Raw genomic sequence first — 13,854 nt, forward strand, 5'->3', positions numbered from 1 at the left:
ATGCTATGTAAATAGTTGCCAGCAGGCGACAAATTCAAGTTTTGCTTTTTTGCAACTTCCTGGACTTTTTTCAGATATTTTTGATTCGTGATTGGTTGAATCTGTGGGTGTAGAACCTGCAGATAAGGAAGGCTGACAATAATCCAAAAGTGCAGAGGGCCAGGGAAGGCTAGAATTAAATAAAAGTATTTTTAGAGGAGTTAGGACTTGAGCTGGATAGACCTTAATCAGTAATTCGTTAAAAAAAAAAAAAAAATCCAGGATGGTGTGAAAGGCAGAATGATAAAGGCAAGAATGAGAACAGAGGTTTGGGAGGCAATTAGACCAGTTTGGCTGGATTTTGCAGTGTCAGTTTGGGGTTAGATAGGGCCAGGTTGTAGAGGCATCTGAATTATAGGCTGGCTCATTCTGTGAGGGCAATGGGAAGCCTGGTTTCCAAGCCAGAGAATGACAAAAGCAAAGCAGAGGTGGAGGTGGGAGTGGGTGGGAGGGGTGGAGGGTGGTGAAATAGATGAGAGGAATTAAGAGAGACAAACTTCGGTTATAAAATAAGTCACGGGGATATAATGTACAGCATAGGGAATATAGTCAGTAAAATTGTAATAACTTTGTATGGTGACAAGTGTGATTACCAGACTTAATGTAGTGATCAATTTTAATGTTTATAGATGTCAAACCACTATGTTGTATGCCTGAAACTAATATAATATTGTATGTCAACTATATTTCAGTAAAAAAAAAAGAAAAAGGCAGAGCTCCAATCTGGAGATGATGTGGATAGAATCAGGGAAATAAGAGGACTGTTTTAATAAACAGAAAGGGCTAAATTATGGCATATGTGAAACATTTTATAAATTTAATATATTTACTTTAGAAAGTAATGGAGACTATAGCAGCATTGAAAAATGCTTGATTTTTCATTGACTGTAACTATGAAAAGATAAACTTACGGACAAAGACACAGATACCAAAAGAGTTGCATTAGTGTTTTGGGATGTATGTATAAATTTTTTCCAAACAAATACATTTGGCAATGGCAGTTATTGTCCTTAGAACAAAAAAGGAAAAAAAATGCATGCCTCACATACACTAATATGAACCCCATTATAAGCCTGTGAGATAAAGGCAAACACTGTTATCAGCACTTACAGATGAGGAGACAACTCTGAAAGATGATTCCCCAGTTATCCACCTAGTAAGTGAGAGAGGAGGAACTCAAAACCAGGTCTTCATGGGCCAGATAATGTATTGGCAATAGAATGGGGAAAGTTCTTCATCCCTGCTTTCAGACAATTTGATTCTGTTTCATGTAACCCTTTCTTCATACCCTCAATTAGGAAAAGTAAGAACATTAAAATCACATAAGTGTAAACCTAAAATGAAAATTGAGACAGATAAACAGATATTCTCTCAATACATGCCCTGTATAGATGATATTAGTTGCATTTAGAAAATGTCCCAAATGGAAGTCTGGCATTTGGAATGTCATTGGCCTGAATAGCTTTCAGTAAAGTGAAAATCAAAGGAAACTGTCCGTAGACTTCTAAGTACGCATCGCCTAAAGAACTACTGCTCACATGTGAGGATATTGAAGAACTATGAGTTACTATTCAAGCCTGATTCCAACCTGGGAATCTTCTATCCTCATGTTATCCCTATAAAATGGGACTAGTCTCTCTTTTCTGAACACAGCCTGTTTTCCAGCCTCTGAACATTTGCTCTTGCTATGCCACCTACCTGAAATAGCCTTTTTTTCACCTGCACTTGTTATAGTCATTCTTCAAGATGCACTTAAATTACCTCTTTCAAGAAGTCTTTCAGTCTACTTTTTCCTGCCCCTTGCAGCCTCTCAGCCCATATCCTTTCATAGTATTTATAAACTATGTAAATTAAAAAAAATTTTTTTAGAAAACATTTTATTTATTTGGCCACACCTCGCGGCTTGTGGGATCTTAGTTCCCTGACCGGGGATTGAACCCAGGCCCTAGGCAGTGAGAGCACGGAGTCTTAACCACTGGACCACCAGGGAGTTCCCAATAAACTTTATGAATTTTTTAATAAAATTTATAAATTTTGAAGTTCTTTGTGTAAGTTCCCTTATTCTTCCTATGAGATTTTTAAGTTCATTCAAGAGGAAGAGGGGATCTAACATTTACTAGGTAATTACTATGTCAGAAGGTGCCAAGAGTTTCACTGAATAAGTATAATACCAGGTAATATTATATTAATATTAGGTATTTATAGGGCTAAGCACCACTTTTAGTGCTTTACCTGTGTCAGTTCATTTAATTTTCATAATAACCCTATGTGGCGGTTACTACTATTGTGATCCCATTTTGCAGATGGGGGAAACTGAGGTCTAGAAATTTGGATTAATTTAGCCAAGGTTATAGAGCTAGGATATATTGGAGCCATAATGCAAAGCCAGATATCCTGCCTCTGGAGTCCCTGAAACTTGCCCCCTGTTTCGAAGAGCTTCCTTCCCTCGAGAGGGAGCCAAGGTCTGTCTTGTTGGGTTTATGCCCCAGTCCCTGGGAGCCCTGAGATTCTTTATTCTCCGGCCAACTAGGCATTGAGCTTCCTTGCTTCCTCCTCAAATTGCCCCAGTGCCCTCCTCTCCTCCAGCCCCTCTGTCCTTTCAGTCACTCATCCTGCTCATTAGGGGTCATTAGACCCCTGGAGAGCCCCACTCTCCAGATTCCAGCTGCCAGGGGAGGAAGCTGGCTGGGGAGTCTCCAATGCTGGGTCCAAGCTTGGGTCCTACGCTACACTTTAGATCAAGCTGAGAATAAAAAATTAATTCCTGTTTCTGCTGGAAAGTTCCTGCCCTGGTTGCTACTTTCTACTAGTAGATTCCTGTAAGTCACATCCCCACTATCAGCTATTTAAAAAGCCACTAAAACTGGAGTTCTTAGCCTAGGGTACAAGGATCCCCTGAAATTTTATTTAAAAGCATTTTTCTGGGGAAAGGACCCATAACTTTCAATAGATTTTCAAATGAATTCAGAGTATTTATTAATTCTGACTTTTCAGGTTATTTATTATTTATTTATTTATTTATTGGCCATGCTGCGAGCCTTGCGGGATCTTAGTTCCCCGACCAGGGATCGAACCCAGGCCCCTGGCACGGAAAGCTCGGAGTCCCAACCACTGGACCACCAGGGAATTCCCTCAAGTTTTCTTTTTCTATTCTAGAGCCAGTGATACTTTTCAGGATCTCAAATATTTTCATAGGCCTCTGGAAAGCTCCCAGGCCCTAGATACTGTGCCCGTAGCCCGTAGCATGGGAAAAACGAACAGCTCTGCACGGGTTCCTAACTCACAAAGCTTAGGAAGCACCGCCCTGAAATGTAACTTCCAGACCACCACCAGCTCTGTAATGTACTTTTGCCCCTGGTTGCTTAATCTCCTTCCTTCCTGCTCCTCAGCCTTCCTCTTTCTCCCCCAGCCTTGAGAGTCAGTGTCTCCCTTTGCCCAAACTAGGGATGAACCTACAGAATTCTCTTCTCTTTCTTGGATCCTCCAGCTTTTCTCCTGATCCTGGGAGCCTATCCATTGAGGGTCGAGGGGGACCCTGGAGTGGAATATCGCAAGCCCTGGTGGTGCAGGGGCGGGGTTCAAGGGTGCACAAAGGGCTGGAAACTCACAATGAGCCTTTCTCTCCTTGTCTTCCCTTGACCCATACTGAGTATGGCAGAAGCCAGGAAGCTTGGGAACGACAGAAATTTGGGATATGCTGAGCTATGCCACAGATTTTCTTTTCTTGGAATAATTTCCAAACCAGATCTGATTGTTGCATGGGGCTAACAGTAAAGAACAGAGCCAGTAAATGATCTGATATTAGCATTTCTAAAGACTATGAGATGAAATAAAAAAGGATACCGATTCAAGGAATAGCATAGCTCCCCTCACGACTTTCAAAATAAAACCGAGAAATTATAGAAAACTAAATGTTTTAAAAATTGCAGTAAATAGCAGAGTTTGTATTCATAAAAGACAGGGTACAAGCAGAGACGTGGAAAAGGAGCAGGATCTTCAGGAAACCCCAGTGGCAAGGACATAGATTTCCAATGTTTCTTCACCTGCACACTGGAGGCCATGTCTTTCCTCTGAACAGTCTACACTTGTCTTGGCTCTTTTATGGCACTTACTACTCTCTACCTTGTTTTAGGATTGTTTTTATGCAAGTTTAATCTCACCCCCTAGAAGTATCTTATGCATCTTGGCATCCCTCACAGTATCTGTCTACCATGGTTCTGTATAACTCTTATTCATCTATTTGCTAAAGGCATAAATGAATAGAAGTCAAAATACTATTAGTCTTAAATGCAACAGATTTGCACCATGAAGAGGTCACTGACTTAAAGGTGTACTTTATTGGTCTTATAAATATAGGAATAGAAGGTAGAAATATATCAATACGTCATACATACTTTATTTTCCTGAAATCATTCTGATATTGAGCTGGCCTATCTACTATCTGGATGTCAGTGTTTCATGTTTATAGCAATCTTATACTTATTTGCATACATACATACTCAGAATTTTGCAAAAACATTAATGTTTATAATGATATCGCGGGGGATTAAAGATGGGCATATATCCCCATTGAGGGGTAGGGTGTATGTCCCCTCCCTTTGAATCTGAGCTGGCCAGTGACGGCTTTGGTCAGTAGAGTACAGTGGAAGTGATACTGTGCCAGTGTCTGGCATAGCCTTTAAGAGGAGTAGAAATTTCTACCCTGGTCTCTTAGAGCCCTACATTGCTATATAAGTCTGGCTAACCCTGAGGTGCCATGCTGGAATACCCGTGTGAAGAAAGGAGAGGAGAAGATAGAGGAGAAGAGGGGAGGAGGGAAGGGGAGGAGAGAGAGGGGAAGGAGAAGGAAGGGAAGGGGATGGCGAGAAGGGAAGAGAGCTGCTCAGCCAGTCGGGTCATCCTGGTCCAGCTGAGGCTCCAGATACTGCGAAGCAGAGAGGCGAACCTCCCTTCTGTGCCTTGTTTAAATTGCTGATCCTCAGAATTGTGAGATATAATAATAATAATAATAAAAAATTGTTATTTTAAGCAACTAGATTTTGGGACAGTTTTAACCTACTATAACCAACTGTTACTTTAATTCATAAATGCAATATACAGATTACATGAAATAAAGAAATTAAGTACATATGTTGTATTTTAAGACTAGGTCTAATAGGTTACCTGTGCAAAATTAAAGTGAGCTTAAGCACACATATTTTTATATTTTTGAAATTAGTCATATATTTAATATTAAGATTTAGAACTTTTAAAAAGTCATTAAAATTGAAAAAATAGTGTTAATTAATCCACTACAGTATAATTAGCAAGAAAAACACATAATTTAAGTTGCTGAAAAAAAAAACGAAGATCCTTCTTATGTTTTATATCAATAGAAAAATATGATGCCAATAAAATGACCAAAAACAATAAAAAGATACAGTCAGCTCTATGTCTTGGACCCAAACAATCCGAAAGCATCTGTCAGGGGACCCACACGAAAGCCATATACTGATTTGTGGAAGAGTAAGAATTCACTGGGCTGTTTCCAGGAGACACAGACTCTTGGTTTCAGAGTTCCTGAGCTGTTCGCTCACTGTGCCAGAACAACTCACTTCCCACAGCGTATATTTTAGTATCTCAGCAACTGAGGCCCGAAAGCGTGCTTGGAACTTCTTACTAATTAGGACATAAAGGATGGGGTTCAAGCAACTATTGAGGAATGCCAAGCCAGTGGAGAGGGGGATTCCGGCCTGCAGCACCTGGTGGAAATAGCTATTGTGGTGAATCGTGAGCTCCCAAATGCTAAACAGGTGATAAGGAGTCCAGCAAATCAAAAAGGCAATGACCACAGCCAGGATGGTCCAGAAGTGCTTACTGGAGATCAGGATGCTTCGCTTCTTCACCTTGAAGATGAGGCACAAGTAGCAAATGCTCATTGTTAGAAGAGGGAAGAGGTACCCAACAATAACTTTCACCCAGGTCAGAATATGATGCCTCATCAACGTGAGGTCAGGATCATGCTCGTGGAAGTTGTTATAGCAAAGAGTGTGGTTATTGAACTCCAGAGTGTCCCGGAAAAACAGGGCTGGACCACCCATTAGTGAAGCCAAAAGCCAAACAACTATAATAACAATCAGAGAGTTCCTTAGGGTCCGGTACCGATGAGATAAGACAGGGTGGATCAAGTAGATATAGCGGTCCAGGCTTATCACCGTCAGGAAGAAAACACTGGCAAACATGTTCAACTGGGCAATGAAGGAATTGGCCTTGCACAACCAGATGCCAAAGGGCCAGTGGAAATTCATGGCCACATAGGAGATGTACAGGGGCAGGAAGAGAAGAAAAATGAAATCTGCAATGGCTAGATTGAGGAACCAGAGAGTGGTGACTGTTTTCTTCCACTTGAATCCTGTAAACCAAATGACAAGGGCATTTCCTGGAATGCCCAGAACAAATGCCAAACAGTATAACACGAGGGAGACCCAGTGAACGACTCCTAGGTGTGCTTTCTCCTCCAAATCAGTCTCTGGGGAGTAATATTCCAGGGCATAGGAGTAGTTCTCAAAGTCTTCAAATAATGTTTCCTCTAGATCTTCCATGACCTTGCTAAATGCAGAATGAAGAAATCTATGGAAGCAAATTTAAAAAGAAAGAAAACAATTTTTAAAAGAACAAATGTTTAGTGAATGATACAGAACGTAAGGATAAAAATATTTTATCTTAATAGACACTAATAACAATTTAGGACCAAAAGGGGGACGTAACCACAGAAGTAGAGATTTTTTAAACAAGAGAAAGCTATGAAAAAAATACTTACTTGAAATATTTGGCAAAATGTTTCCTAGAAAAAAATGTACTCTTCCAAAATGGACACAAGCAGAAACAAAACCTGAATAGACTTACAACCATTAAAGAAATATCATAGTTTAAAAAATGTTTTTCATCTTATGAACTAGAAATAGTATATTTCTTGGTAGGACTTGTGATTAACACTCCAGGTGTCTAAGTCTCAGTGGACCTAAGTTTTGCTATAATTATTCTCAAAGCTGTGAGAGTTTATTTTTGTAAAGTATTCAGTAAGTGCTAAATTAAATGACTCTATAGGTACAATTCCTATGTTCATAATGCTTGTAGGGCTGACTAGAGAGACTCTAACATTCAACAAATATTTATTAAGTTCTTACCAGGCATTATTATTTTATGGAAGATGCAAAAGAAAACAGATGAATACTTATGTGGTGATGACTTCAAAATCCTTATTTGTACCCTGACTTCTTAAGATCTAGACAGAGTTCCAATTGCTTCTTTGGCTTATCCACCTGGATGTCATGGGCAAGCACTGGAGATTTTGACCCACTGTTTTGCACCCATGGATGTTTTGATTCTAGGTTTATACATTCAAATATGTTCATCAGAATTATATCAATATGGAAGGCTTTTCAACTACAAGATATATTTTGGAATGAACTTGACTATGACCACTTAATTTCTATATTAATTTCCTATAGAGTGCAGTTAAGCTTTATTTAAATTTTTTATTTTCCTGAAATTTCTTTGTTTTGAATTAATTCAAAGTAATTCTTTTCTACATTACAACAAAGATTTGATTTATTAATCAGTTTTGTTTATTTCTATTTTTTTAACATCTTTATTGGAGTATAATTGCTTTACAATGGTGTGTTAGTTTCTGCTGTATAACAAAGTGAATCAGCTATATGTATACATATATCCCCATATCTCCTCCCTCTTGCGTCTCCCTCCCACCTTCCCTATCTCACCCCTATTTTGTTTATTTTTATCCATACCAAATGTTATCTATTATAATTTCATGCAAAGTATGTTTTCTTTTGTGGCCTTTTTTTTTTTTCCCTGCTATCAAATCCAGTTTCCTGCGTTAAGAAAACTTGAATGTCAATTTTTCAACCAAAAAAGTTTACTGGGTGTAAATATAGCTTCATCAATTTATTTTGTGTTATTTCTATCTGTATTATTCAAAATCAAGTAGAAAGAAGACTAATAGTTATATTCATTTCATGGAGCTATAGTCATTAATGGGGTAAATATGTACAATTTGAGATTATAGTAGGGTTAGAACAAAGAGGTCAAAACATCTTGTGTTGCTCACAGCCAGCTCAAACTCCATTTGACTAACACTAAATTCATCATCCTACCTAAAATCATTTGAGGAATCTAGCAGAGCATAGTTAAAAACAAAAGCACTTCATTAGCATTCTCCCAACCCCAGACCCAGCTAACTTCTCTTTATTTTTCAATATTCAGCTCAAATGCCACCTTTTCTTGGAAACATTTTCTGACATTACCTTCCCCCAGATAATTATAATACATAATAACAACTATTATTACACACAACAGTCAATGCTATTGGGAATTTACTAGATGCCAGGCATGTATGATCTAATTTGACCCTTGAAAGAATCATATAAAGTGGATAAGTACTATTATTATTTCCATTTCCAAGAAAAAATACTGAAGCTTCAAGAAGCTTAGTGACTTTCCCAGTTTCTCGCAACCTATAATTAGAGAGTCAAGATCTAAATTCAAATCTGTTGAACCCAGATCCTGGGCTCTTAACCACTACGACGTTCCCCTCTTCTGCCATACTTCTCTTATTGTACTTAATACACTATACTGTCATTGATTTCTCTTTAATTCCTGCCCTACCAAACTGTGAACTCCTTGAGAATGACTGTCATCTCTGTAACCCACAGTGCCTAGTACAGGTCTTAACGTATCACAGGTGCTCAACATGTGCTCAGTAAATAATTGGCTCTGCTATAAAGCCTGTTCAGAACCAAATGTAATTTTAAAGCCTCAGGTGAGAGTTTGTGAGTTCACCCCTAAGTCACTCTCATTGCCAGAATCTCTCTGGCCTTGACCCACAGTTCTATCCTCAAGATCTAGACTTGTTCCTTGTCACTGAGTCCTTTCCTTCATGTGTCCAAGACTGGCTTCTTTCTTGCTACCCTTTTCTTTCAGGTCTGGGACCTTACTCTGCCCTCTTCACTCCTTCTGGTAGCTGAACCCCCTCCATGTCAAATCCTTTCCTGCCTAACCTCCAACTCCCTGTCTTGGTTTTCTGCCTGTATGCTAAGACACCCTTACCTTCCTGGTGCCTATGACCTATTCTTTTAGGCTATGAGCAATTCTGAAGTCAAATGGCCCTAAGTCACCTTACAAAACCCTAAGCAGTGAGTAGATGGAACTTGATTCCCCAAACATAGAAAAGCCAGTGGAGGACTTCTAATTACACAAAACCACTATCCTCAGCAAGTCAGGAGCTTACAAAGTCATTGCTGACTGTGCTGGGCCAGAGTGGTCGCTGGGCCTGCTGAAGGATACCAACCACCCCTCATCCCATTTCTCTTGGGGAAGGGGGAGGTACCTTGAGGATGAGTGATTTTTCCAAACAGAATCCCTTCAAACAGAAACCCTTGTTCCAGAGAAATTCCTAATCTTCCAGAAAGCAGATGAGTAGGTTAGATGCAATGACCAGTTCAGGCTTGGAGAAAGATCTTCAAGAGGAGCTGAATACTGTGTGGAGAAAAGGGAACCCTCTTGCACTGTTGGTGGGAATGTAAACTGATACAGTCACTATGGAGAAGAGTAAGGAGGTTCCTTAAAAAACTAAAAATAGAACTACCATACGACACAGCAACCCCACTACTGGCCATATACCCCGATAAAACCACAGTTCAAAAAGACACATGCACCCCAATGTTCATTGCAGCACTATTTACAATAGCCAGGTCATGGAAGCAACCTAAATGCCCATTGACAGAAGAATGGATAAAGAAGATGTGGTGCATATATACAATGGAATATTACTCAGCCATAAAAAGGAACAAAGTTGGGTCATTTGTAGAGACATGGATGGACTTAGAGACTGTCATACAGAGTGAAGTAAGTCAGAAAGAGAAAAACAAATATTGTGTATTAATACATATATGTGGAATCTAGAAAAATGGTACAGATGAACTGGTTTGCAGGGCAGAAATAGAGACACAGAAGTAGAGAACAAACATATGAACACCAAGGGGGGAAAGCAGCGGGTGGTGGGGGTGGTGGTGGGATGAATTGGGAGATTGGGATTGACATGTATACACTGATGTGTATAAAATGTATAACTAATAAGAACCTGCTGTATAAAAAAAATAAAATTTAATTTAAAAAATATTGTAATAAATGCAGCTTTTTACAGCATTATACAAAAAAAAAAAAAAAAAAAAGAGGAGCTGAATACTGCCCAGCTGAATCCTTCACAACAAATACAAGCTAGGAATTCCCCTCAGACTTGAGTAGATGTTTTTGTGTGCTGGTGATGATGAGAGGGAGGGGTGGGATGGAGAAAAGTGAGAAGTAAGGCAGAATTCAGCAACTATCCTACCAAGTCCTTGGCTAGACACAGTTAACCCTTGAGGGCATATTCTTGCTTAATTATTGTACCTTGTTTGTGTATTGCTTTATAGTTTATAGGCACCTCCAGATAGAATTTCCAAACCTTACTTAGACCTACCCAAGTATCTAGAGACTAACTAACTGTATTAGTTTCCCAGGGCTACTGTAACAAAGTACTCTAAACTGGATAGCTTAAAATAACAAAGTTATTGCTTCAAAGTCTGGAGAAAACTGAAATCAAGGTGTAGGCAGGGTTGTTTCCTTCTGAGGGCTATCAGTGAGAATCTGTTCCATGCTTCTTGTCTAGATTCCAGTGGTTTGTTGGCAAACTTTGGCAGTTCTTGGCTTGTACATGCAACAAGATGTTTTGACCTCTTCGTTCTATGCCAGAGTCTCGGGCCTTCCCCTACCCTCTTTCTCTTCTTCTCATTGGCTGAATGAGGATGCAGTGATGAGCCATCATGTACCAGGTGGATAAGGAAAACATGATTGTTCACAAGATAGAAGCTTGGGTCCCTGGATGACCTCATGGAGCAGAGCTGCCCTACTTCTCTGAACCACCTCCTTCTGGATTACTAAGTGAGAAAATATTTCCCCCACTATTCTTTTAAAGCAGCTGAACCTGTATCCTAACTAATATAGCTTCTCTAGGTCTTGACTTTAAGCACTGTGGTGGAGACTTGGCAGTGCTCACCTCCTGTGAAAGATGTTGTAAGTAACCCTTGAGGTGGGAACTATTCCTAACAATTGTCATGGCTTCCGGAAGAAAGAGAGGGGAGCTTCCCTTAGGGAGGGCAGAAAGAGGAAAAAGCTGGCTTTGTAAGGAGGATCTCTTTTACCCCAGCAATGGTCAGGGAGCCATTTAACGAACATCCTTTTTAGCCATCAAAAGAGAATGTGAGAGAGTTTTTGCAATTGATTCAATTGATTACCGTGGGCTGGTAAGACTCCTGCTTTGTAAGGAAATGAGGGGCAGATCTAGAGTTGTAATAGACCTATGTTATTTGGGCAGAGTTAAACAACCTCTGCCCTTTATTTCATAATTTAAATGTCCCAAGGGCAGGTAACTTTAATGGATGCAACAGTCCAAGTTGGGGAGACAATGGGATTTGGGTAAACCAAACAGCAGTGGACTTGCTTTCAGTGGAGAGCAGCTACTCAGTTCCAGCCAAGTGCTTCCATGTGGGAAATGAGGGCTTAGTGTTGCCAGAGTTTTTGACAAATGGCTGAATATCTATATTTTTAATGTGAAAAGTTTCCAACTCCTAAACTACTGTTTTAAAACAAAATAGTTGTGGGCTGCATTCAGCCCAGCTATAAACTTGTGACCTCTGGGGAAGGCAAACTCTTTGAAGACTCTGAGCTCTTCAAAAGTATAGGAGGAGGCTATACATTAAATAAGACAGGAACAAAAGGATAAACGTATGATTGTTCTTGTATGCATAACTATTCAGGTTCATAGAGACAAAAACTAGAATGGTTGTTGCCAGGGACTAGGGGAAGAATGGAAATGGGGATTTATTGTTTAATGGGTACAGAGTTTCAGTTGGAGAAGGTGAAAAAGTTCTGGAGATGGATAATGGTGATGGTTGTACAACGATGTGAACGTATTTAATGCTACAGAAGTGTACACTTAAAATGGTTAAAATGGTAAATTTTGTTACATATATTTTCCCACAATAAAAAAAGAAAAGAAAAAAAGAAGAAATTCAGAGAAGGCTTTCTGGAAGAAGTGATCTCTGTCTTGTCTTATAATTAAAGAATTGAATAAACAACACACACATATATTAGTTTTTATCTTCTGTGTATAAACATAGTAAATGTTCATTGTAGAAAAGTTAGAAAAGTATAAAGTATAAAAGGAGAAAATAAAAATTGACTTCCATAATCTCAAAAAACAAATAAATGAATAAAAATAAAAATAAAATGGAAATAGAAACTCTGAGTTGGCCTCTGAGAATGACTTGCCTCTTTGTCCCAGCAAGGCAACCATAAGATTTAGTGCTACTCGGGGCCTCTCCATAGATCCTCATTTTAACCTTCTCCAAATTGATATAAGAGATTGACTATAAGAGTTGAGACAACTCTTTTTTTCTCCAGGAAAAAAGATGCTATGTACAAGTTCCTAACTTTACTGGGTTTCTGTTAGTTACTAAGAAGGACCATGATAAGAAAGGCAAAGAAATGGATGATAACCTAGAGCCAGAGCTATTCCTTGGAGCTGTAACAAAGCTGGTTCTCAAGAGGAATGGTGAGGAAACTCCCTGATAAATGACCCTCATCCTGTTTTCTGCCACCTCTCATTAGATCCCTATGTCCCCACCTCATCATTGCTCTAAGTCCCAAAACTTGGGCCTTTCAACTCCCACCTGTAAGCTCTGCTGTGCCCCAAACTTGAACTCAAATATGTTCCTTGTTCAAAGTGTAACTTGGCAGTCATCCTGATCCATGGTTCTCTTTTTACTTCATTCTCTGATTTGGGTAACTGGGTTATCGCCTTGTTCCTAGTGCTTGCTCCCAGGTTCCAGTTTTGGATTGCTATACCTTAGGTCCTCTGGAGAACACTGACCTCTATTACCACATTTCCGTGACCCTGCTCCTTTGCTCTCTGGGAGGATCCATGCTTCTCTCCTACATTGGTTAGACTACTCACTTACCACCCCAGGAGGCATTGCTCTGACACTAATTCTCATCCCTTATTACCACCAACATCTGTACCAGCGGTACTCAACCAGGGACAATTTTGCCTCCTAGGGGATATTTGACAATGTCTAGAGACATGGTTGATTGTCACAACAGGGGATGGAAGATGAGGGGGGGAAATGCTACTGGTATCTAGTGAGTAGAGGCCAGGGATGCCGATAAGCACCCTGTAATACACAGCTCCCCACAACAAAGAATTATCTTGCCCCAAAAGTCAGGGATGCCAAAGTTAAGAAACCCTGATCTACACACACTGAGCTCAGTCTGAACTCCTTTCTTCTATCTCTTGCTGCTGAATCTGCTCTTTTCCTGTGGGCACCTTCATCTTGGAGTCCTGGCTTGGCCTGGTCTGCTCTATCCCACCACCAACCAACTGTGTTTTATAGAGGTTGCAAACTGTTAGTCTGTGTGTTGGTCTGTGTGTCTGTGGCTGAAAAAGTGTTAAAGATGTTTGGTGTAGATGCTAATATTAAACATTAATAGACTTCACAAAAATATTGCAATTTTTAGCTTCTTTTGATAATTTATATCATCTGGTAATAATGGGCCTATATTTTCTGGTAATAATGGGCCTGTATTTTCTGGTAATAATGGGCCTGTATTTTCTGTAGCAGCATTTGCATTCCTCTCCAGACAAGGTATGTACTCTGACTTGCCATAGTCACCACCACTTCCAAATCACTCATTTATGACACTTTCCAGGATGCTGTCAGT

The 13,854-nt window shown here is 39.6% G+C and overlaps 1 protein-coding gene across 3 annotated transcripts in view; it reads right to left on the reverse strand.

Annotated features, from left to right (window-relative positions):
* Window positions 1-5,332: 5,332 nt before the first annotated feature.
* GPR1 (G protein-coupled receptor 1) overlaps window positions 5,333-13,854 on the reverse strand; it is a 75,989-nt gene continuing 67,467 nt past the window's right edge. For 2 of the 3 annotated variants that reach the window (XM_036858033.1, XM_036858035.1), the window contains one exon: window positions 5,333-6,648. In XM_036858033.1, the coding sequence (XP_036713928.1) occupies window positions 5,553-6,620 (1,068 nt within the window). In that variant the 5' untranslated portion in view covers window positions 6,621-6,648 and the 3' untranslated portion in view covers window positions 5,333-5,552. Of the gene's footprint in view, window positions 6,649-7,205; window positions 7,284-13,854 lie in introns of those variants that run through there. The other variant, XM_036858036.1, reaches the window with a different exon arrangement.

This window comes from Balaenoptera musculus, chromosome 7, assembly GCF_009873245.2.
Source record: "Balaenoptera musculus isolate JJ_BM4_2016_0621 chromosome 7, mBalMus1.pri.v3, whole genome shotgun sequence".
Taxonomy (NCBI): Eukaryota; Metazoa; Chordata; class Mammalia; order Artiodactyla; family Balaenopteridae; genus Balaenoptera; species Balaenoptera musculus.